The sequence below is a fragment of the Babylonia areolata genome, chromosome 2 (genome assembly GCF_041734735.1).
Source record: "Babylonia areolata isolate BAREFJ2019XMU chromosome 2, ASM4173473v1, whole genome shotgun sequence".
Classification (NCBI taxonomy): Eukaryota; Metazoa; Mollusca; class Gastropoda; order Neogastropoda; family Buccinidae; genus Babylonia; species Babylonia areolata.
The window spans coordinates 64,263,904-64,287,853 of NC_134877.1; the positions used below are offsets into that span (position 1 = coordinate 64,263,904).

At 46.0% G+C, this 23,950-nt stretch overlaps 1 protein-coding gene across 1 annotated transcript in view; it reads right to left on the bottom strand.

Annotated features, from left to right (window-relative positions):
• Positions 1 to 4,756: 4,756 nt before the first annotated feature.
• Positions 4,757 to 23,950, bottom strand: part of LOC143278029 (ankyrin and armadillo repeat-containing protein-like) — a 36,884-nt gene continuing 17,690 nt past the window's right edge. Inside the window, exons 10-20 of the mRNA XM_076583043.1 lie at positions 22,678 to 22,879; positions 21,638 to 21,745; positions 21,162 to 21,269; positions 20,092 to 20,300; positions 19,425 to 19,526; positions 16,765 to 16,991; positions 15,217 to 15,403; positions 14,685 to 14,778; positions 13,407 to 13,557; positions 9,061 to 9,199; positions 4,757 to 4,956 (exon numbers count right to left, since the gene is read on the bottom strand). Of these exons, the coding sequence (XP_076439158.1) occupies positions 4,757 to 4,956; positions 9,061 to 9,199; positions 13,407 to 13,557; positions 14,685 to 14,778; positions 15,217 to 15,403; positions 16,765 to 16,991; positions 19,425 to 19,526; positions 20,092 to 20,300; positions 21,162 to 21,269; positions 21,638 to 21,745; positions 22,678 to 22,879 (1,727 nt within the window). The remainder of the gene's footprint in view (positions 4,957 to 9,060; positions 9,200 to 13,406; positions 13,558 to 14,684; positions 14,779 to 15,216; positions 15,404 to 16,764; positions 16,992 to 19,424; positions 19,527 to 20,091; positions 20,301 to 21,161; positions 21,270 to 21,637; positions 21,746 to 22,677; positions 22,880 to 23,950) is intronic.

Consider the following 23,950-nt stretch of genomic DNA (forward strand, 5'->3'; position numbering starts at 1 on the left):
ATATCCACCATGTCTAAGGGCTCGGCACAGGCAGGCAGTGCTCAATACTCTCTTTCCGCTGTTTTAACCTTCCCCAACCGAAGGTACCCATTCACACCTGGATGGAGTGAGGAAAATCGGGGCAAAGTGCCTTTCCCCAAGAACACAACACCAAGCCCAAACTTGTTCTCGAACCCTGATCACTGGAGAACACTGGTTCAGAAGTCCAGCGCCCAAATGATTCTGCCACGGCGCCCCCACGTGCAACTAAGGCACGTTTAGAAACAATGAATAAATAAATCAAAGAAGAAATAAATTAATTGATTAGTAATAGATAAAACAAAGAAGTAAATGAATGAATGAATGAATAAACAAATGAATGAATAGAATAAACAAACTAATAAATAGTGAATAGATAAAATAAAGAAAGAAAGAAAACAAACAAATGAAATAACTAAATAAACAAACAACACCCCCACACCCACACCCACCCAAAAAAACAACGACAAACAAATGAATAAAATGAAACAAACGAACAAAAAAACAAACCGACACTGACCCGGTCATCGGGAGAGTGGAGGTGGTGCACGAGGAGGTCGATGGCCCCCGAGGCCACGATGGCGTCGGCGATCCCGTCCCGCACGCGGCACAGGCTGGACAGGAAGCTGCAGGCCATCACCAGCACCCGGTCGTCCGCCGACCGCAGCTTGTTCACCAACTGGTTGATGCCCCTCGCCGTCAGCTCCACATGGTCGCGGTCCACGATCACAAGGGCCAGCACCACCACCTGTAGGGGTGAAAAGGATTGCGTTGTGTTGTGCCGTGTCGTGTCGTGTTGTGCTGCGCTGTGCTGTGCTGTGCTGTGCTGTGCTGTGTTGTGCTGTGCTATGCTGTACTGTATTGTGCTGTGCTGTGCAGTCCTGTACTGTACAGTGCTGTGCTGTCTTATCCTGTCCTGTTCTGTGCTGTGCTGTGCTGTGCTGTGCTGTGCTGTACTGTACTGTACTGTACAGTGCTGTGCTGTCCTATCCTGTCCTGTGCTGTGCTGTGCTGTGCTGTGCTGTGCTGTATTGTACTGCACTCATGTGTTGTGCTGTGCTGTACTGTAAGTGGAGTGTTGGCTTAGAGGTTATTCGTCCGTCTTATAGGAAGTGAGAGAATCGGAGCGCACTGGTTCGAATCTCATTGTTGCCAGTATTTTCTCCCCCTCCACTAGACCTTGAGTGGTGGTCTGAACAGGCTGTACTGTAAGTGGGTTGTTGGCTTAGAGGTTATTCGTCCGTCTTAAGAAGCGAGAGAATCTGAGCGCACTGGTTCGAATCTCATTGTCGCCAGTATTTTCTCCCCCTCCACTATACCTTGAGTGGTGGTCTGAACGCTAGTCATTAGGATGAGACAATAAACCAAGGTCCCGTTTTCAGCATGCACTTAGCGCACGTAAAAGAACCCATGGCAACAATAGGGTTGTCCATGCCAAAATTCTGTAGAAAAATCCACTGTGATAGGAAAACAAATAAAATTGAAGGCAGGGCAAAAAAAAGGGTGGCTCTCAGTGTAGCGACACGCTCTCCGTGGGGAGAGCAGCCCGAATTTCACACAGAGAAATCTATTGTGACAAAAAAAGAGTATTACAATACTGTACTGTACTGTACTGTGTTGTGTTGACCGCTGACCACCAGTCAGGTAGGACATACAGCCTGCGGTCATTGTCATCACCCCCACCATAACATTTTTGACCATTGACATTGCTGCTTGGTAGTCCATTTTCAGTTTCAGTTTTAATTTGTCAAGGACTGAGGCGTCACCAATTTCGGACAAATCCATACACGCTACACCACATCTGCTCGGCAGACGCCTATTCGAACCCAGGCCCTCACGGACTCCGTACTGGCAGATGAGCGATGAGCGTCTTAACCATTCTTCCACCTGACTCTGTCGACTACACAGTGCCGCATTACGACTGCCCAACTAGAAAATTCAACCGCGTTAAACATAAAACTCACACCTGGAAGAAAGATAGAAAGAAAAAAAAAGAAACTGAACACTGTTCTTGACAATTCGTCTTAATTTGACCATTTAACTCCTTCAGGCTAGACAAAAACTGACAAAAAACAATAAATAGATAAAGAAACAAAGAAATAAAGAAATGCTCAATAAATAAATAAATGACTAAACGAATAAACAAATAAATCAATTTTCATTAATAAAATTACCTGCACGTGTACTTAACCCTTTTTCTCGGACTTTTTTGTAAAAGAAAAAAAAATCAATGATTGTGAACCTCATTCTGACCTGAAAAGCTGATTGGCACTGCTGGAACTCGTCCCCGGACGTGAAGAACGGTTCAAAGATGGAGAACTTGATGCCTCCTAACTCCCTGAGAGACAGCTGCTGGGGGGTGTTGTTGTAGGCAAAGATACTCAGCGCCATCCCGGCCTGCAGGCGAATGTCCTGAGGGCAGGAGTGGATGAAAAAGCAAAACTCTATCACATTGATACTTCCCTCCCCCCTCCCCCCAATATATCGCGCTGTAACATATTGCATAACCTTCAACTTTGACGCTTGACTTCGACTCTCTGAAGGAATTTCCATGCCTGGTACTAGTCGATCTTATTTCAGAAAAGGTCGAGTCATCCATACCTCGGATGAGTCGAACCTTGCATAATTCAACTTTCGTTGTTGTTGGTTTTTGTGTGTGTGTGTGTGTTTGTGAGTGTGTGTCTCCAGTGGGTCGACTTATCCAAAGTCGACTATATTTTCCATTTTACTTGTAATTGTATCAAACAAATGATATTCTTTTGAAAAGGTTTCCGACGTTAACATTACTAGTTATCGGTTGAGGAAGGCAAGAAACAGAAGACGAAGAAGAAGAAGAGTTCCCCGAGGATCATAGCTTTTTACAGTCATCGGGGGCAGTGAATTCATACCCATTGTGTCTAGAGCTCGGTATAAGAACTTAGGCGCGGCCTAATCCTCCATCCCCCACAACTCGGTGGGCCTCCCCCCCCCAATCCTAACACCCCCCGTCTCCCCCCAATCCGCCCTCCCACCCCCCGTTTCCCTCCTCCCCCCCTTCCCTCGCCCTGGGGGATATTCATTAATGAAAGATCACCCTCCACCCCAACCCCCCTCCACACCCCACGAGACCTCGTGGTAGGACGTGAGGAGGCGGAGGACGACGTCAGCTGAATTCCTCCCCCCCTCCCTCCCAGGGGTATCAATGAAAAATCCTCACCCCACCCACCCCTCACCCTTCTCCCCCGTCCGAGAGACCTCGTGATACGAAGTGAGGAGTCGGAGGAGGACGTCGAAGTGGAAGTGGGGCTCCTCTTGCAGACGCTCCTGGTTCTGGCGGTTGCTGAGCACCACGCGGGCCAGGCACACCGCCACCGCCACCTGCACCTGCTCGCTGGGCGGCTCCTGCAGCAGGTCCGAGAGCTCCATGATGCCGCCCTCGTCCGCGATGCAGCGCTGCGTCTCTTTGTTGTTCCGGTAGGCCACGCCTGGGTGGGGGTGGGGAGGGGGGGGGGGTTGAACAGAAATCTGAAGTCTGAATGGTTTATTGTTTGGGCCCTTCTGCCCATGACAATAGGGGTAGGGAGGGGGTGTAGGGGACGGGGGGTGAGGACTTTCGTGTTAACTCCATTATGAATTAACAACGCCAATATACTTATGAAAAGCAAACAAAGGGAAGGAAAGAGAGAAAGAATGAGAGAGAGTAGTGGGGGGAGGGTTTTAACTGATCTTTTGTGTGTGTGTGTGTGTGTGTGTGTGTGTGTGTGTGTGTGTGTGTGTGTGTGTGTGTGTGTGTTCCTCCAGAAGTTGGGACATTTTGTTTTCGATATTTCGATGATGATGGGGGTGATGAAAATGCTGCCAATGAAACCATTCTGTGGAGAGTTGGGGAGGGTCCTTTAAGTTTGGGACCACTTGACAAGACTATACTCTCCTGATATATCCCGACGTCAATGAACCAGGCTGAGAGATACAGACACCTGCTGTGTTGGTCAAGAAATTTTAGCAACACACTCAAGAGCGCATCCGTGGAGCAGATAACCAGTCCTAGGCTTCCCAGTCGAGCAAACAGCACACTCAGCTCTGGGCAGAGCATGTCACGGCCCGAAATAAAAAAAGAAGAAAAACTCTGATGGGGTTCGAATCAACGTCTTCCCAGTCGTAAGTATGCGACGCTAGCCACTACGTCACGGTGGCTGGTTTAAACAAATCTCTATTCAGAAAACATATCATACACACACGCATGAACACCAGAGCAACAAGAAGCTGGTTGTTAATTTGTTTGTTTGTTTGTTTGGAGTTCTTTTCGTACTCAAACTGATGATTGAACTATCATTTAGTTGGTTTAGCTAGTCGGCTGATGAAGGTTATACAAATGCAAGTAATGTTGAAATAAATGTTTTCCGGGTAAACCGAGGTCCTGTGCGCAGCACACACTTGACGCACTGAAAAATGAACCCATGGAAGAATTGCAAAATTCTGAAGAAGAAACCCACTCTGATGTGTGCACAAACATACAAACACGCACACAAGGCCTTAGTGACAAGGCGAAGTGACACCTCCTTTAAGAAATTGGATCTGCAACAGCTTCTCTTCATCAGCCTCACCCACACACAGGATGCCCAGGACCTTAATCACCAACAGCTGCACGCTCTCCTTCTTGTTCATACGCTCCAACCCAACAGCTTCTCTTCATCAGCCTCAACCACACACAGGATGCCCAGGACCTCAATCACCAACAGCTGCACGCTCTCCTTCTTGTTCATACGCCCCACCCCAACAGCTTCTCTTCATCAGCCTCACCAACACACAGGATGCCCAGGACCTCAATCACCATCAGCTGCACACTCTCCTTCTTGTTCATGCGCAGCAGTCTGACCAACTGCTGGATGGCGTCGGCCTTGGCCAGTTTGATCTGGTTTTCCTTGTCCTCCAAGCCCAAGGCAGTGGCCAGCATGCATCCTGCCCACATAGCTTGACCACTGTCGACTGCCGTCCGTTGTCTCTGATACCACCACCACCACCATCATCATCATCATCATCATCATCATCACGTCATCATCATCATCATCATCACGTGGTGGTGGTTGTAATATTTGTACGTTCACATTCAAACTAGCATAATGTAGAATCACTCAATTAACAAGACACAATATTCTCATACAGAATCGCTTAATTAACAGGACACAATATTCTGCTCAGGCTACTTCACAAAGAAATAATTGGCACCTACTCCGATAGACCATGCATGTATGGAGGGAGGAAGCCTGATCACATCTGACACTCTTTTCTACGATAGCGCTCTGTTTTTTTTCTCTAATAAAGTTGTCAGTTTGAGTGATGCTGAGTCAGTCAAGAAACTGCCTAGCATAGGCGCTTGCATAGTTATACTTGTAAGGTCATGACAGTGGTGCTGATGAGTTTGAACCACATTCTTCAGCGTATCACCACGTGTTCAGCTCTGGTTGACTTTTTTTTAATTTCTCCTTTTCTCCCAAATATTTTTATTGTTTCTTTTTAGATTTCTTCTTCTTTTTTTTAATTATTATTGGGTTTTTTTGTGTGTGTGTTTTTGTTTTTTTTTACAATATTCATTAATATATCGCCAAACTATGTACGTGTCATAAATAACAATTGAATGACACGTGGACAAAAACAAAGCAAATATAACTGATGTGTGCATACATAATTACGCTACGTGTATATACATGTTGTAGAGAGGTTTTGTTTTGCTTTGTTTTGTTTTTGGTCTTTTGTTGTTGTTTTCTTGGTTACTGACGACATGCATGTCTCACCCGTACTTCTAACAATATCATGAGGGCATACTAAAGAAGAAAAAAAGAATATCAGAAACGGGTGTTCTCTCAAGGGCTAATATACCATCTGTCCACTCACTCCTGTTGACACAATGGGCGGGTCACGTTGTCAGGAAAAGAAATAACAAGAGAGGCAAGGCCTTCAAGACTCACTTGTGATACACTTTTTAAAAAATTCTAATCGGTAAAATGTGTTCTGTATTTGTTATTATAAAGCTTCGGGTTAAAAAAAACAACAACAAACAAACAAACAAAAGTCCTAACCAGATTCGAACCCCGCGTGTTCGGGTGAGAAGAAACTGTCTTATCCATTACACTATCATGGCTCCTTAACTGACGTCCTAAAATTTAATATTTGAACATACTTTTTTAAAGGGCGATAAATCAGTGAGAGCGCTGTTTAAATCATATTATTCTGGTGTATCTTGGGCATTCAAAAAATCTTTAAGGGCAATAAAAAAATTCTTTTTAAGTCCGCGGTAAAGGAGACGTGGCTATCGCTGCAATCACACTGCAACATTTAGCCGTTTTCTCTAGATCTAGATAGATGTACAAGTTTAGTTACACCCGCCGGGAATGTAGTACGACACGGTCGATTCAATTTCTCTTTTGTGTTCATTCTAGTTTTATAGTTTTAAAGTTGATATGAAAATTTAGTATTTTGTTAAACTAATAACATGTAGAGCCAAGTACAAGTACTTCTAAACGTCGTATGAAGTGAAAAGGACTTCATTTTGAGAAAAGTCAAGACTGGAAATTCTTTCGTTTCATCGTGATCAATTCAAGGGTATTAACTCGCATGGTTTACAATTTTTAACTATGAATTCCGACTGATTCTGTGGATATTTTTATGGCAGTTTGGGGCATAATCCAGTAAGTGATGAGGCGTTCACAAATCTTTCTCTGAATAAATATTCAATGGTCTCCTTCTCCAACTTTCCATCACATGTTATCGTGTATTGAACATAGGATTGAACGGGCAGGTCAACAACTTGAAACAAAATGGCGTTGTTCGCGTTCGCGAAGAATGAGCACACGCTTTGAATGTGTATAAACATGTGTATGCAATTGATTTTTGCCCATGACCTTCAGGGCTCAGCCAATAGATCTGTAAAGTCCACTCGTCGTATTGATTTTAGTATTTTCCGAAAAAGACCACTTGGGCGAATGAACATAGTGAAAGCCCTGTACACTGAGAGTAAAACACACAAGCTTTTTATGTATTGAGTATGATTTCAAAATGTAATGTTGAAGATGAGAAAGATCAGTTTAAAGCAAATTAAGTCCCCTAGCATTAATTACATATTAATTTCCCTTTTTTTACTATCTGCACCAAAACGTTTGCAAAATAAATAAAACTTCCATGCTTAGCAAAAGAAATTCCTGTTTGATCAAAAAATGATAATAATGACTGCTCTTGTTGTTGTGTCGAATACCAGATCAAAGTGCCAAGTTTAGAGAATACAAAAAATATAAATATAACAGTAAATGCAGTTTGCATACAATTTGGCTTTTTTGTTGTTGTTTTTTTTTGTGCCCATCCCAGAGGTGCAATATTGTTGTAAACAAGATGACTGGAAAGAACTGAATTTTTCCTATTTTTATGCCCAATTTGGTGTCAACTGACAAAATATTTGCAGAGAAAATGTCAATGTTAAAGTTTACCACGGACACACAGACACACACACACACACACACACACACACACACACAGAGAGAGAGAGAGAGAGAGAGAGAGAGAGGGACAACCGAACACCGGGTTAAAACACAGACTCACTTTGTTTACACAAGTGAGTCAAAAAGCACATCTACTAGCAACTCTTCTATGCTGAAATGTAACAGGGGGGAAGCGTGCTATTAGAGGACAGAGTGCTTGCTTCAAGGACACACTGAAGGCATCCCCGACACTTCTTAACGCTGACACCGCCACCATTGCACAGGACCGCTCAAAAGTGGAGTGTTGGCCTAGTCGTAACGCGTCCGCGAGAGAATCTGAGCGCGCTGGTTCGAATCCCACAGTCCCCAGTATTTTCTCCCCCAGTACAGCATGCACTCAGCGCACGTATTTGAAAGAACCCACGGCAGCAAAAGGGTTGTCCCTGGCAAAATCCTGCAGGAAAATTTACTTCCATTGGAAAAGAAAGAAAATTGCAGGCAGAAAAAAAGCACACACACACACAAAACGGGATGGCGCTCTCAGTGTAGCGACACGCTCTCCTTGGGGAAAACAGCCCGAATTTCACACAGAGAAATCTGTTGTGACAAAAAGAGTAATACAATACAATGTAATACAATGCAATACAAAGCAATACAATGCACTGCAATTCAATGCATTCAATACAATGCAATGCAATACAATACGAAACGGCGAATCCTCAGCCACAAAAGTTGCCAGGAACTCAGACGGCAGGGACAGAATCGCGGAGTGCATGATATACCAATACATTACACCGTTTGGTCACCAACCTTCACCCATCACAAACTAGAAGAAGGGGGGGTGGCAGAATGGTTGAGACGCTCAGCTGCCAATGCAGAGAGTCCGTTTTAATTTGTTTTTGTTTTTTTTTCCGGTGGTGTGGCGATTTGCGGGCCTGCAGCTTCACTTACGTTGCTGCAGGGACTTGGGCTTGAAGGCCTGAGTACAGCTCCGCATGCAGCTGCGCCTTAACCGTCAGGACCAAAATCCTTTTTTTTTTTTCTTTTCTTTTTTTCCTTTTCGCCTGAACCGTTAGGGCCAAAATTCTTTTCCCGTTTCTTTCTACTTTCATCCTCTTTTCTCTCTCCCTCTCCACGCTGCGCATCTCCCTCTCAATAATAGCCGGCTGATGGACATTGAAGGAAGAAGAATCCCGCTCTCGCCCTTTCTCCCAAGTTTGACTGGAAAATCAAACGGAGCTTCTAGTCTTTCGGGTGAGACGATAAACCGAAGCCCCGTGTGCAGCACGCACTTTACTCACTGAAAAAGAACCCATGGCAACGAGAGTGTTATCCTCTGGCAAAATTATGGGGAGGGGTGGGGGGCGGGGTGTGGGGGGTAAAGAAGAAATCCACTCTGATAGGTACACAAAAATACGTGCATGCACTCATGGCCTGACTAAAGCGCGTTGGGTTATGGTGCTGTCAGGCAGGCATCTGCCTAGCAGATGTGAGTGTAGCGTATATGGATTTGTCCGAACGCAGTGACGCCTCTTTGATAAACTGAAACTGAAACTGAAACTCATTCACCCCCGGAAGGCCCGCGGTCGCTCACCCACACGCAGCAGCTTTTCTGTGGGCTCCAGCAGGAGCTGAATGATGTGCGGGATGGACGCCTGCTCGGCGATGTACTTCTGCTGGGTCTTCTTGTTCCCCGCCAGGGCCCACAGGGCGTTTGCTCCCTGCTCCCGCACCTGCGTGTAAATGTTCTGTCGCGCGCGCGCGCATACACACACACACACACACACACACACAGAGGCACGCACGCGCGCACTCACACACACACACACACACACACACACACACACACACACAGCGCACCTCCGTGTAAATGTTCTGTCGCATACACACACAGACACAAAGAAAGGGAAAGTTTTGGATGAAAGAAAGGAAGGAAGGATGGAAGAAAGAAAGGAAGGATGGAAAGGAGGAAGAAAAGAAAAACACAGCGTGTGTGCGTGCATGCAGAAACTCCCGCATCGCTTCTTTCATCTTCTGAGAGTCAGGTATAATGATGTGACACACGTCACCCAGCGTCAACTGACCCCCACTACACTGTACTTCTATGTGGCCAACAATCCAGAATGTTTCACGGGACACTATTTTTCACTTCCTGAAGGAAATCGACGTCAGTTTTTAGCTTGATTCAAAGTTGACGAGGATTGAAGCAGACGTGGGTGAACTTATCTTTTTACACCGTTTACAATATTCAAAAATGTAATGAATTGATTATTATTTTGCGTTGACTGAGCGAGACGTGGATGATTTGGTCTTTGTGACGTTGCTTTAATTGTCCTATTTTAATTACGGTTATTTTACGTACTCTTCAGAAACAGAGTGATCAAAGAAACTTAGATGAGAAAAAGAAATATATTGAGGAGTTAAACCAAACCCTTATGCAGACTGGACCTGATGATGACTTGGCAATGGATGATCTAAACGAGGCAATAGCTAAATGCAAGAAAGAATCGGCTCCTGGCCCAGACAAAGTTCGTTACTCAGACATCAAGGAGCTATCGGAAGAAGACAGAAGCAAACTTTTCAATCTATATCAAAACAGTTTCCACAATGGACAGGTGCCGGAGGACTGGACACACAGCTTCTTAAAACCCATACCAAAACCAGGAAAGGACCATCGTCAGGTAAGCGGCTACCGGATCCTAACCATGCAAAACATTGCTGGAAAGCTCATGGAACGCATGATAGCCAGGAAACTTGCAAGGGATCTTGAACACAGGCACATTCTCCCTTCAAATCAAGGTGGTTACAGAACAGGCAAGTCCACATGGGAAAATGCAGCTGCTTTTGCATATGAGGTGTATGAAGGATTTCAAAGAAAAGAAGAAACACTAGCAGTAGCAATTGACCTTGAAGATGCCTACAATAAAGTCCAGTTTGCGCACCTCATGGAGCTGCTACTAAGTTATGGAGTAAGTTTGACACTGACAAGATGGATAGCAGCAGCGCTTCAGGAAAGAACCGTCGTCCTACGCCTCAGAGATTGGATGTCTGCACCTTCTAAACTATCCATGGGACTGCCACAAGGGTCTCCGCTCTCTCCTGTCCTCTACAATGTCTACACGAAGGGCCTTGCAGACTTAAACAACAATGGAATCGCTCGGGTGCTCACCCTTGCGGATGATGGCCTGGCCTTCAAAACTTCGAAAGATGCTCAGGAAAGAACTAAAGCCGTCCAGAAACAACTAAACAATATTGCTCAATGGTGCAAAGACACAGGATCTTCCATCAATCCAGCGAAAGCCCAAACGTTGCTGTGCACCCTCAACAACAATACCGCGAGCAAATCACCACCTTCTGTGTCATTCGATGGAATTCAAATTGAGAAAACTGAATGCCTACGCTACCTAGGAATACACTTCGACAGGATGCTGACCTTCAGAAAACATACGGAAAATACTGTTCTCAAATGCAAAAAGGGCCTTTCAGTCTTAAAAGCAATGGCAACCAAAGGAATTGAACAACGCCACCTCTTCCTGCTATACCAATCACTCGTCCTCAGTGTGATCGACTACGGACTTGGGCTAACAACACCGTCTCAAAGCAACCTCCTAAAATTAGAAAGAGTACAAAATGAAGCTATGAGGCTGATCCTTGGAACAACAAAAGACACGCCCACAGAAACCATGCGATACCTGCTTGACCTTCCTTCAGTGCAGGCCAGAAACAAGTTAGAACAGGTCAAGACCTACTTCAAAGCATTAGAAAACCCTCAAAACCCACTGCATGACGCAGTCAAAGAACCAAAAGGCAGCCGTCTAGGACGAGGAAGATCATGGATGGGACAAGCAGAAGATACAATCCAGCTAGTATGCCGACTACAAGACCTGAAAGAAACAAAAGAATGGGAGAAAAACCCCAAAAACCTCAACCATCTATTCAACACAGTCATTTCACCCACTCTAGGAAGACATTGTCGGGAATGGCCAGAGGGCAAAACAGATGCGGAAGTGAAGCTACTCATAGAAGAAAACAGTAAAGAAGAGGACATCATCATATACACAGATGGCTCAGTCACCAAAGACCAGTCTGGCTGGGGATTCACTGCGAAACAAAATGGAAAAACAATTTGGGAAGAGAATGCTGCCTACAAAGTCACAACCTCCAGCCTAACGATGGAAGTTGAAGCTGCGACACATGCCCTCCAGTGGCTATCGTCCATCCATACGCCCGGAAACCAACATGCCATGATTCTGACCGACTCAATGAACCTCATACAGAAAATTGAAAACGGAATGGGAAGCCCAGAGTGGCATAAGGCAATGCGCAACTTTCAGATTAAAAAACTCACATGGTCATACTGCCCGGGACATGCAGGTGTTAAGGGAAATGAGCGAGCTGACAGACTTGCTGGTAACGCAACACCAACGAGCGGCCTACATCTAGGAAAATCGGAAATCCTCAGAAAAGTCAAAGAATACCAAAAAGAACAGGTACAAGGCCATCACACCATCGATCGCCTCAAAGAAATAAAAGCAGAGAGAGGGAGCGGCCGCAAGTCTAACATGAAAGGTAGAGCACGATGCTTTGCAAATCAAACAAATATCGGCATCATTTCCAAACCAACATTGCGCAAATTTCTTCAAAACGGAACAGAGTCTCTGTGGGCCTTTCCAAATACAATAGACTGAGCAACACACTAAACGCCACGTTCTTGGCATCAGAGATCTTTTCCCATCCCTCTTGCGGCCAGTCAGTGGCAGCCTCTGTGCGTGTGTGTATGTGTGTGTTTGTGTGGATGTGTGGGTCTGTGCTTTTGAGTGCGTTTATGAATGCGCGAGAGTGTAAGTGTACACAAGTGTCAGGAGAGATCTGTGTACGTGTGTGTGTGAGGGGAGGTGGGAGTGCGGGGGGAGGTGGGGTAGAGGATGAGGTATGTGAGTGTATGCATGCCTACACTGTGGGAGCATCAGGATATTGGAACGTATATATATATATATCTTTGTATATTTGTGTGTGGGGTTGGGGGTGGGAGATATGGGCGTATATGTGTGTGCTTGTACAAGTAAGTGTTCATCTCTGTGAGTGTGTGTTTGTGTGTGTGTGTGTGTGTGTGTGTGCCGTGGAAGCTACGATACGTAGACTAGAAATGAGTGTGTGGAGGAGGGGGGTGGAGGAGGTGCAAGGTAATGTGTGTGTGTGTGTGTGTGTGTGTGTGCTGGAGCTCATGTACGTTTATATGTATTTGACTGTACTTTCGTATCTGTGAAACTGCATGTTTGGTGCATTTCTGTTATGCATATGTGGGTGTATGTGTGAATGTGTGTCTTCATATTTTACATTTATTCGCTTATTTATCACCATTGTTGTCTTATTTATTATTATTTTTTTTTTTTAATTATTATCATTTTATTAGTATTACTATTATTATTACTACTACCTTTTTCTATATTATAAGTATTATTCATTTATTTATTTATTTATTTATTTATGTAAGCTTATCTATTATTTATTCCCCCGTTTTTTGTTTTTGTTTTGGTTTTTTGTTTTTTTGTTTTTTTGTTTTTTTTGTTTTTTTTCTCAAGGCCTGACTAAGCGCGTTGGGTTACGCTGCTGGTCAGGCATCTGCTTTGGCAGATGTGGTGTAGCGTATATGGTTTGTCCGAACGCAGTGACGCCTCCTTGAGCTACTGAAACTGAAACTGAAACTTACGTACTCTTCCATTGGTTTTAACAACGGATGTATATATATATGGAGGGAGGGAGAGAGAGAGAGAGAGAGGGGGGGGGGGGAGACGTACTGGGTTACGCTGCTAGACAGCTGGCCAAGCTAGCCAATGTAGTGTAGCGTGTATATGGAATTTGGTCCCAACTGATACAGTAGTGACGCCTTCCCCTGAAACTTTATTCGAAACCGAAACCGAAAACTGTGGCCCGGCCCACCTTGAGCAGACGGAGAAGGGCTTTTGGGGCGCCCAGGTCGATGAAGATTCGCTGGCTGGCAGGGTTGTGGAGCACCAAGGCCTCTAAGGCCGCTGTCGCCTTCATCTGCACCGTCACGCTGCGACTGTTCCGGATCCGCTCCACCAGCGGTCTGCCCATAGACATATGTAGTATGTGTATATACATACACACACACACACACACACACACACACATACACACACACACACACACACACACACACACATATATATATATATATATATATATATATATATATATATTGACAGATAGACAGACTGATGTGTGTGTGTATGATAGTCAGTCGTGTCCGACAATGACCATCAGAACAGCAGTGGGGGCAACTGCTGTCCCGAGTATCTGGGCTAGAATTTTATTATAATGGAGAGTGTCTTGCCCAAGTTGACATCTCCACTCTCTCGGCCAAGAGGGTTTTAGGACAGTCGGTGCTGGGGTGGTTCTCGATGGCTAACAAGCCCCCAAGGCTCTAAGAGCCAGTGCTATTTTGCCCTAGCTTGAGAGTCATTGTCCTTCACAAAAGACTAAGTCCTAAATGACTTCCCATTGCAATGGGAGCATACAGCTCTCACTTTGCTGTTGGCCCAACCGTCAGCTTAAGTTTGTGATAAACGCTCAACGTTGAAGATATATAATAAATGTAAATGCAAACTTATATCTCAGTGGGTCTGCCTCCCACACAGGGGTGAGATGGTTGCGTAGGGTGGTGCAGGTAGGTGTATTATATATATATATATATATATCATATGTATATATATGTGTGTGTGTGTGTGTGTGCGCGCGCGCGTGCGTGCGTGTGTGTGTGTGTGTGTACACAGACACAAACACACACAGCCATTCTTGGACATTTGCGAATTTGTACAGGTTATCACACACACACACACACACACACACACTCTAACGCATGCGCGCACAAATGTCCTTCTCTCTCTCTCTCTCTCTCTCTCTCTCTCTCTTTATCACTCAGAGTGCACCGCCCCCACCCCCCCCCCCCATCGATCCATTCCAGGCTGAAAACAGATGTAAACATATACATGTCAGTGGTAGGACTGGAGCCAGGGAAGATGCAAGAACCGCATTCTCGATGGCTAACAAGCTCCCAAGGTTGTAGCTCTAAGAGGCAGTGCAATTTTGCCCCAGTTTGAGAGTTGTTGTCCTTCACAAAAGACTGTCATAAATTTCAGTGGTAAAATCAAGAGGACTGGAGCCAGTGACGGTGCAAGAGCCACAGTGACTGACCTGGCGGCGCCCTGTGCCATGATCGCGTCCTGGTTCTCTTTGTGCTTGGAGCACAGGGCGCACAGAGCCGCCGCTGTACTCGCCTGGAGGTCGTCTGTGCAGAACAAGCCAGCCACACAGTCAGTGTTAGTTCTCGTTTTCATCACACGCACAGAGGCGCGGACACACATTTACTTACACATCAGGGTTATTTCTCACTCTCTCAATATCATCATCATCAGCTCTCTCTCTCTCTCTCTCACACACACACACACACACACAACACACACACACGCACACATATACACACTCATACATTCGCTCACATCGCCTAATCACTATGATGAAACTACATATCACACACACACACACACACACACACACACACACACACACACACACACACGCAATCACTCGCTCTCAAGTACACCAAGCGTGAGCACACACACACACACACACACACACACAGAGACTCAAACCTCCCTCCCTTCACCCTTCAGCACTCAACCCCACCCCCCTCTCCCCAATCCCTGAAAACAGCAGCAGCACCCACCAGAGGCCACAGTGAGGAACTCCACGAGGGGCCTGAAGACGCCGCATTCCGCGGCAGCTGTCTGGTTCTCCGGGTTGTCCGTGCAGAGGGTGCGGAGAGCGCAGGTTGTGTTGACCAGCACGTCCTCAAGGTCCGAGTCCAGCAGGTTGGCGAGTGGGGCCATCACTCCACTGGCCTCCAAGGCTTCCTGACATCAGGACAGAATTTTCAACTTCCTAAACTTTCAGATTAATAACAAAACTTACCTGCATCATGATCAGCGCCGAAAAGAAACAAGTTGATGGCCAGCCACATCACCGTCACTGCTGATATAACTGTCAGGGGACAGAAGCTATGAACTGCCCAACAGTTCATTTACCTGGAGCGCATCGCCAGCATTGAAGGATCCAAACCGGAAATCCTCTCGAGAGTAGCAAAGACAATATCAGCAATGTCCAGACTGAAACCTGTATGGTTTCAGTTTCAGTTTCAGTAGCTCAAGGAGGCGTCACTGCGTTCGGACAAATCCATATACGCTACACCACATCTGCCAAGCAGATGCCTGACCAGCAGCGTAACCCAACGCGCTTTGTCAGGCCTTGAGAAAGAAAAGGAAAAAAAAAATAAATAAATAAATAAAATAAAATAAATAAATAAATAAAAAAAATAAATATAATATTAAAAAAAGTAGTAGTAATGAAAACAATAATAAAATAATAATAATAATAATAATAAATAAATAAGACAACAATGATGATCAATAAGCAAATAAATGTAAAACATGAAGACACACATTCACACATACACCCACACATGCATAACAGATATGCACCAAACACGCAGTTTCAGATATGAAAGCACAGTCAAATACATATAAACGCACATGAGCTCCAACACACACACACACACACACATATTACCCTGCACCTCCTCTACCCCCTTCCTCCACACACTCATTTCTAGTCTATGTATCGCAGCTTCCACGGCACACACACACACACAAACCGCACACACACACACACACACACAGATGAACGCTTACTTGTACAAGCACACACACACACGCCCATATCTCCCACCCCCAACCCCACACACATATATACAAAGATATACGTTCCAATATCCTGTTGCTCCTACAGTGTAGGCATGCATACACTCACATACCTCATCCTCTACCCCACCTCCTCCCTGCACCCCCACCTCACATACACACACACACACATATGCACAGAACTCTCCTGACACTTGTGTACACTTACACTCTCACGCAGGCACAAACGCAAAACTGTATGGAAGGACAGCAACATCTCCATGAAACACAAGATCAGACTTCAACGTGCACTGATATATTCCTTCTTTCTGTGAGCGTGCGAGATGTGGACCCTCAAGGCGGAGCGTTTTCGGAGATAGAAGAATTTAGGCCATGGAAATTAGGTCTCATCGCAAGACCTGACCTGACCACGCCCCCCCTCCCCACCCCCCGTCACTGAGCCGCTGGGTGACCTGACCTGACCTTGTTGCCCTCCCCCACCCCACCCCCTGAGCCGCTGGGTGACGACCTGACCTGACCTTGTTGCCCTCCACGTGAGCCAGGTCGCCCAGGATGATGGCGCAGCGGGACTGGATCTCCTCCACCTGGGAGCCCAGCAGCTGGATGAAGACGGGGCCCCCCTTGGCCTTGGTGATGGCCTCGCGGATGTTGGCGTTCTCCGAGATATTGCACAGCACCGAGGTCACCAGGGACTGCAGCAGCTCGCTGTCCTCCTTCAGCAGCTTGATCAGCGCCGGCATGGCTCCTGGTGGGAGTGTGGGGTGGGTGTCAGGACGTGTGGGTGTGTGTGGTGGGGGTAGGGGGGATGTGTGTGGGGGTGTGGGGGTGTTTGGGGCAATGGGGGTTGGGGGAGTGTAGGGGGGTGGGATGTTTGTGGGGTGAGGGTGTTTGGGGTGTGTGTGGGGGGTGTTTGGGGGGGAGGGTATAGGGTGTGTGTGGGGGGGTGGGGGGATCCGCCTTGGGTTTAGTAAGGTCTGTTGGATTGATGCGCGTTGGGGTTTATGTGTGTGCTGAGATTGGTGGGGTCTATGCGCGTTTGGACTGGGTCTATGCGCGTTTGGATTGGGTCTATGCGCGTTTGGATTGGGTCTATGTGCGTTGGAATGGGTTTATGTGCGTTGGATTGCGTCTCTACTCGTTGGACTGGGTCTATGCGCGTTTGAATTGGGTCTGTGTGCATTTGGTTGGGTTTCTGCGCGTTTGAATTGGGTCTATGCGTGGTTGGTTGGGTTTATGTGCGTTGGATTGGATCTATGTGCGTTGGATTGTTGGATTGGATCGGATCTATGTGCGTTGGATTGGATTTCTTTACGTTGAATTGGTTTTATGTGCGTTTGACTGGGTTTATGCGTGTTGGATTGGGTTTATATGCATTGGACTGGGTCTCTGTGCGCTGGATTGGGTACATGTGCGTTAGATTGGTTTTATGTTGGGTTGCCTCTATGTGCGTTGAATTGGGTTTATGCGTGTTTGGTTATGGTGCGCTGGACTGGTTTGTTTGCTTTGGATTGGGTTTGTGTGCATTGGACTGGGTTAATGCATGTTGGGTCTATGTGCGTAGAACTGGATTTATGCACTTTGGATTGGGTTTATGCCCGTTGGGTCTATGTGCGTTGGAATGGGTCCATGTGGATTGGATTGGGTCTATGTGCGTTGGATTGGGCCTATGTGCGCTGGATTATGTTTATGCTCGTTGGGTCTATGTGGGTTGGATAGGGTTTGATGCACGTTGGGTTTATGTGTGTTGGATTGGGTCAATGTGCGCTGGATTGGTTCTATGTGCATTTATTGGGTTTATGTGCGCTGCACTGGGAACATGTGGGTTGGGTTTATGGGTGTTGGTTTGTGAACGCTTAGTTTGTTTGCGTTGGGTTGATGCACGTTGTGTGTATATGTGTCACGCACGCTATGTTTATGTGTGTCGGGTTGATGCACGTTGTGTTTATGTGTGTTGGGTTGATACACATTGTGTTTATGTGTGTCGGGTTGGTGCACGCTGAGGTTATGTGTGTTGGGTTGATGCACGTTGTGTTTATGTGTGTCGGGTTGATGCACGTTGTGTTTATGTGTGTCGAGTTGATGCATGTTGTGTTTATGTGTAATGGGTTGATGCACGTTGTGTTTATGTGTGTCGGGTTGATACACGTTGTGTGTATGTGTGTCGGGTTGATGCACGTTGTGTGTATGTGTGTTGGGTTGATGCACGTTGTGTGTATGTGTGTTAGGTTGATACACGTTGTGTTTGTGTGATGGGTTGATACACGTTGTGTGTATGTGTGTTGGGCTGATGCACGCTGTGTTTATGTGTGTCGGGTTGATACACGTTGTGTTTATGTGTGATGGGTTGATGCACGTTGTGTGTATGTGTGTTGGGCTGATGCAGGTTAAGGTTATGCACATTTGGTTTGTGTGCGTTAGGTTTGTGCTCGTTGGGTTTATGTGTGTTGAGTTTATGCGCATTGGGGCTATGCGTCGGTAAGGCATATGCTCCACCCCCCACACCCCCCTTTCTTTCATTTTTTTGCATGTTTAAGCAGACATGGTGTAACATATATGGATCAGTCTGCACGTTGCTACTGTTGGATTTATACACAGGAAAAGCATCAGCTTTTTTTTTGCTTTTTTTTTTTTTTTAATCATTACCATCATTAAACAGATATGTTGTAGTGTATATGGATATATCCGCAAGCTTTGACACCACTTTGACACTGAAACTCTGTGTGTGTGTGTGTGTGTGTGTGTGTGTGTGTGTGTGTGTGTGTGTGTGTGTGTGTGTGTTGTATATATGCTGACATGGCTGTGTACATTTTGTTTACGAACACAGGCGGGCATATTACTTGCAGTGTGTTGTTCGTTGTTGTATCAGAAACTGTAAAGCGCACGCACGCACGCGCGTGCGCGCGCACACACACACACACACACACATACTGACACACACACGCGCGTGCGCGCACACCACATGCACACACACACACACGTGCGCGCGTGCGCACACACACACACACAAACACACATCTCCCCTACCCTTGCCCCTGTCTAATATCACTTTCCAGAGAAAAGACGTTAAACTGAAGAAACACACACACACACACACACACGCACACACACACACGCACACGCACACGCACACGCACACGCACACACACACACACACAGAGTGGAAAACAAGAGAATGTACCAGCAGTCAAAACGGCCTCCCAGTTGCTGTGGTCACGGGTCAAGATATCCAGACTCCGTACAGCTTTCTCCTTTCGTTCCAACTCTTCGTCCGCCATCATCCCTGTTACCATATGTATGATAGTCAGTCGTGTCCGACTATGACCATCAGAGGGGGCAACTGCTGTCCCAACTACCTGGGCTAGAATTTGATTAAAGTGGAGAGTGTCTTGCCCACTCTCTTGGCCAAGAGGGATTTAGGACAGTCGGCGTTCCCAAAGGCTAACTAGCACCCAAGGCTTCAGCACTAAGAGCCAGTGCAATCTTGCCTCCTAGTTTGAGAGTCACAGTTACCGTATGATCCTCCCGATATCAGCTCACGGCCCCTTTGCTGCGGGAACATTGTTCTGTTGTACTGTGTTGCATATCACCATAGCCCCCTTTACCATAGGAAGATTGCATTGTGCTTTACTATGTTATGTTGTATTGCATTGGACATCATTATATGCCCCTTTTACTAGTAAAAGATTGTGCTGTATTGAACTCTGTTGTATCTTGTTGCACTATGCTTTATATCATCATGCACCACCTATACTAGGGGTAGATTGTATTGTGTTGTTTGTTTTCAAACTGTGTTCTCCCTCCTCCCTCAAAGTCTTCAACCCCTAAATCTGCCCAAAAGAGCTCACCCACTAAAATGTTCCAGACAGGCACTTTGGGGTGGTTCCACTTAATGAAAAACTTCAGGACGTTGATGTGCACGCTGAGGGCTGCCAGGTGCACCATGTTGTTGCCTTGCGAGTCCTTGGCCAGGATGTGGGCTCCCAGGTTGATCAGACACTTGACGGCCGACAGACCGCCAGAAGTGGCTGCCAGCAGCAGAGGGGTGGACAGCAGCCTGAACACACGCGGCACACATTGTGTGCAATATCATGAACACATGGGGCACACGCTATGGAAAACAGTCTGAACACATGGGGCACGCGCTGTGTAAAATAGTCTGAACACATGGGGCACGCGCTGTGTAAAATGTCTGAACACATGGGGCACACGTTGTTGCCAATTGTCTGAATACATGGGGCATATGTTGTGTACAATAGTCTGAACACGTGAGGCACACGCCGTATACAACAGTCTGAACACATGGGGCACATGTTGTGTACAATAGTCTGTACACATGGGGCATACGTTGTGTACAATAATCTGTACACATGGGGCACATGTTGTGTACAATAGTCTGTACACATGGGGCACATGTTGTGTACAATAGTCTATACACATGGGGCACATGTTGTGTACAATAATCTGTACACATGGGGCACATGTTGTGTACAATAATCTGTACACATGGAGCATACGTTGTGTACAATAGTCTGTACACATGGGGCACATGTTGTGTACAATAATCTGTACACATGGGGCACATGTTGTGTACAATAGTCTGATCACATGGGACATACGTTGTGTACAATAGTCTGTACACATGGGGCACACGCCGTACACAATAGTTTGAACACATGAGGCGCACGCTGTGTTAAATAGTCTGAACACAAAGGGCACACGCCGTATACAATAGGGCACATGTTATATACAATAGTCTGAACACGTGAGGCACACGTCGTATGCAATAGTCTGAACACGTGAGGCACACGTCGAATAGAATAGTCTGAACACATGGGACACACGTATACAATAGTATGAACACGTGAGGCACATGTTGTGTACAATAGTCTGAACACATGGGTCGCACGTTGTGTACAATAGTCTGAACACATGGAGCACACGTTGTGTACAATAGTCTGAGCACATGGAGCACACGTTGTGTACAATAGTCTGAACACATGGAGCACACGCTGTGTACAATAGTCTGAACACATGGAGCACAAGTTGTGTACAATAGTCTTAACACATGAAGCACACGTTGTGTACAATAGTCTTAACACATGGAGCACAAGTTGTGTACAATAGTCTGAACACGTGGAGCACGAGTTGTGTACAATAGTCTGAACACATGGAGCACACGTTGTGTACAATAGTCTGAACACGTGGAGCACACGTTGTGTACAATAGTCTGAACACATGAAGCACACGTTGTGTACAATAGTCTGAGCACATGGAGCACACGTTGTGTACAATAGTCTGAGCACATGGAGCACACGTTGTGTACAATAGTCTGAACACGTGGAGCACGAGATGTGTACAATAGTCTGAACACATGGAGCACACGTTGTGTACAATAGTCTGAGCACAAAGAGCACACGTTGTGTACAATAGTCTGAGCACATGGAGCACACGTTGTGTACAATAGTCTGAACACGTGGAGCACGAGTTGTGTACAATAGTCTGAACACATGGAGCACACGTTGTGTACAATTGTCTGAACACATGGTGCACAAGTTGTGTACAATAGTCTGAGCACATGGAGCACACGTTGTGTACAATAGTCTGAACACATGAAGCACACATTGTGTACAATAGTCTGAACACATGGAGCACACGTTGTGTACAATAGTCTGAACAAATGGAGCACACGTTGTGTACAATAGTCTGAACAAATGGGATACACGTTGTGTGCAATAGCCTGAACACATGAACACATGGGGCACACGTTCAGTCTGAACACAGTGAGCAGTTTCAGTTTCAGTTTCTCAAGGAGGTGTCAAATCCATATCTGCTACACCACATCTGCCAGGCAGATGCCGGACCAGCAGCATAGCCCAACGCGCTTGGTCAGGGCTTGAGTGCTTGCATTTTCAGTTGTGCTCCTGTCAGAGTGGGGTTCTACAGAATTTTGCCAGAGTACAACGGTTTTGTTGCCATGGGTTCTTTTTTTCAGTACACCAGTGCGTGCTGCACACAGGACTTAGTGTTATCTCTCATTCGAATGACCAGACGCTCAGTTTGATTTACCAAACAAACTTTTGAAAAAGGGCGAGAAAGGGAATCCAATCCAGGCCCTTACGAACACTGTATTGGCAGATAAGCGTCTCAACGATTCTGCCACATTCCTCTCACACGCTGTGGACAATAGTCTGAACACCTGAAGCACATTGAAGACAATAGTCAAAGCACATGGAATAGACATGTGGACAACATTCTGAATACGCCGAGCACACTTTTGTATGGCAGCCGTCTGAACATAACGCAATTTGTAGACAACAGCCTGGACATACGATACGATTCTTTTTTTCTTTACTTTTCACTTTTCACTTCACACACTCCTCCCCCTTGCACAGACAAATCGTTCCCAGCTGTATGTGCTGTGCTGCACTGACTTGTTGTTGGTGTGCAGCTCCAGCTGGCTCTGGGACTTCCAGACCAGCATCTTGATGACGGGCTCGTTGTTGAAGAAGGCCGCCATGTGGATGGGCGCCCAGCCGTCGTTGTCCTGGACGATCAGGTTGGCCCCCACCGCCACCAGGCACTGGGCCACCTCCAGGGACCCGCACCGAGCAGCCACGTGCAGGGGCGTCACGCCTGGACAGCCAGGGTGGGGGGAGTGGGTGGTGGTGGAGGGGGTTGGGACCAGAGGCGCGTTTTCCTAATCGCTACAACGCTTGCGTGCTTGTGGCCAGAGAGTGAGTGGCGAGAGCTAGGAGTATACATGCGCAACGAAACGAATGCGAGGCGGGAAGTAGATTATATATATATATATATGCTTACCTCGCGGCAATGTTGCTCTGAAAGTTACTTATATTAGCCTTGATTCGCGAAACCTTTGCCACGAGGTGGAAAAAAGAAACGCACCTTGCTAGCGTGTCTCGCGAGAACCTTGCCAAACCAGCGTGAAGGACACGCACCACAGATGAACAACGTCTCTGGGCACTCACTCATGCACTACCGAGTCATCATCACATCGGGGTATAGACAGCGATTCATCAAAATTCATCATATCTTTTTTCTCAACCATCGCCGACTAACGGTCAGCAAGCAAGCTAACATCCGCTCCATTCTTATCAACTAACATCCGCCCTATTCAGCGTCATCAGCTGACATCAAATCCTGTCAGTATCATCAGCTAATATCCGCCTCATTTAGCATCGTCAGCTAACACCCACCTCATTTAGCATCGACTTTATGAAGGCTTTTGATGTGATTGATCATTCTCTCCTCCTGAAAAAACTAAAGATTTATGGTTTGTCTTTGAATACATTAGAACTTATCTCATCTTTTCTCTCTGAAAGAAAACAACTTGTGTCCACAAATGGTTCAAAATCAATGTTATTACCAATTAACTATGGTGTACCTCAAGGTTCTGTTTTGGGACCTATCTTATTTTCTGCATATATTAACGACCTACCCTTATCTATCAAGACACCATGTGAAATGTTTGCTGATGACACCACCATTCATACTAGTCATACTAACCTATGTATCGTATCTCTTTCTCTTCAGGAAAGTATTGACCAATTGATTGAATGGTCCGAACTAAACCACATGTGTCTCCATCCTAAAAAAACAAAATTCCTAATAATCACAACAAGACAAAAACGTCAAAATATATCCATAAACTGTTCGCCTATTTTCATCAAAGGTGACAAGATTGAA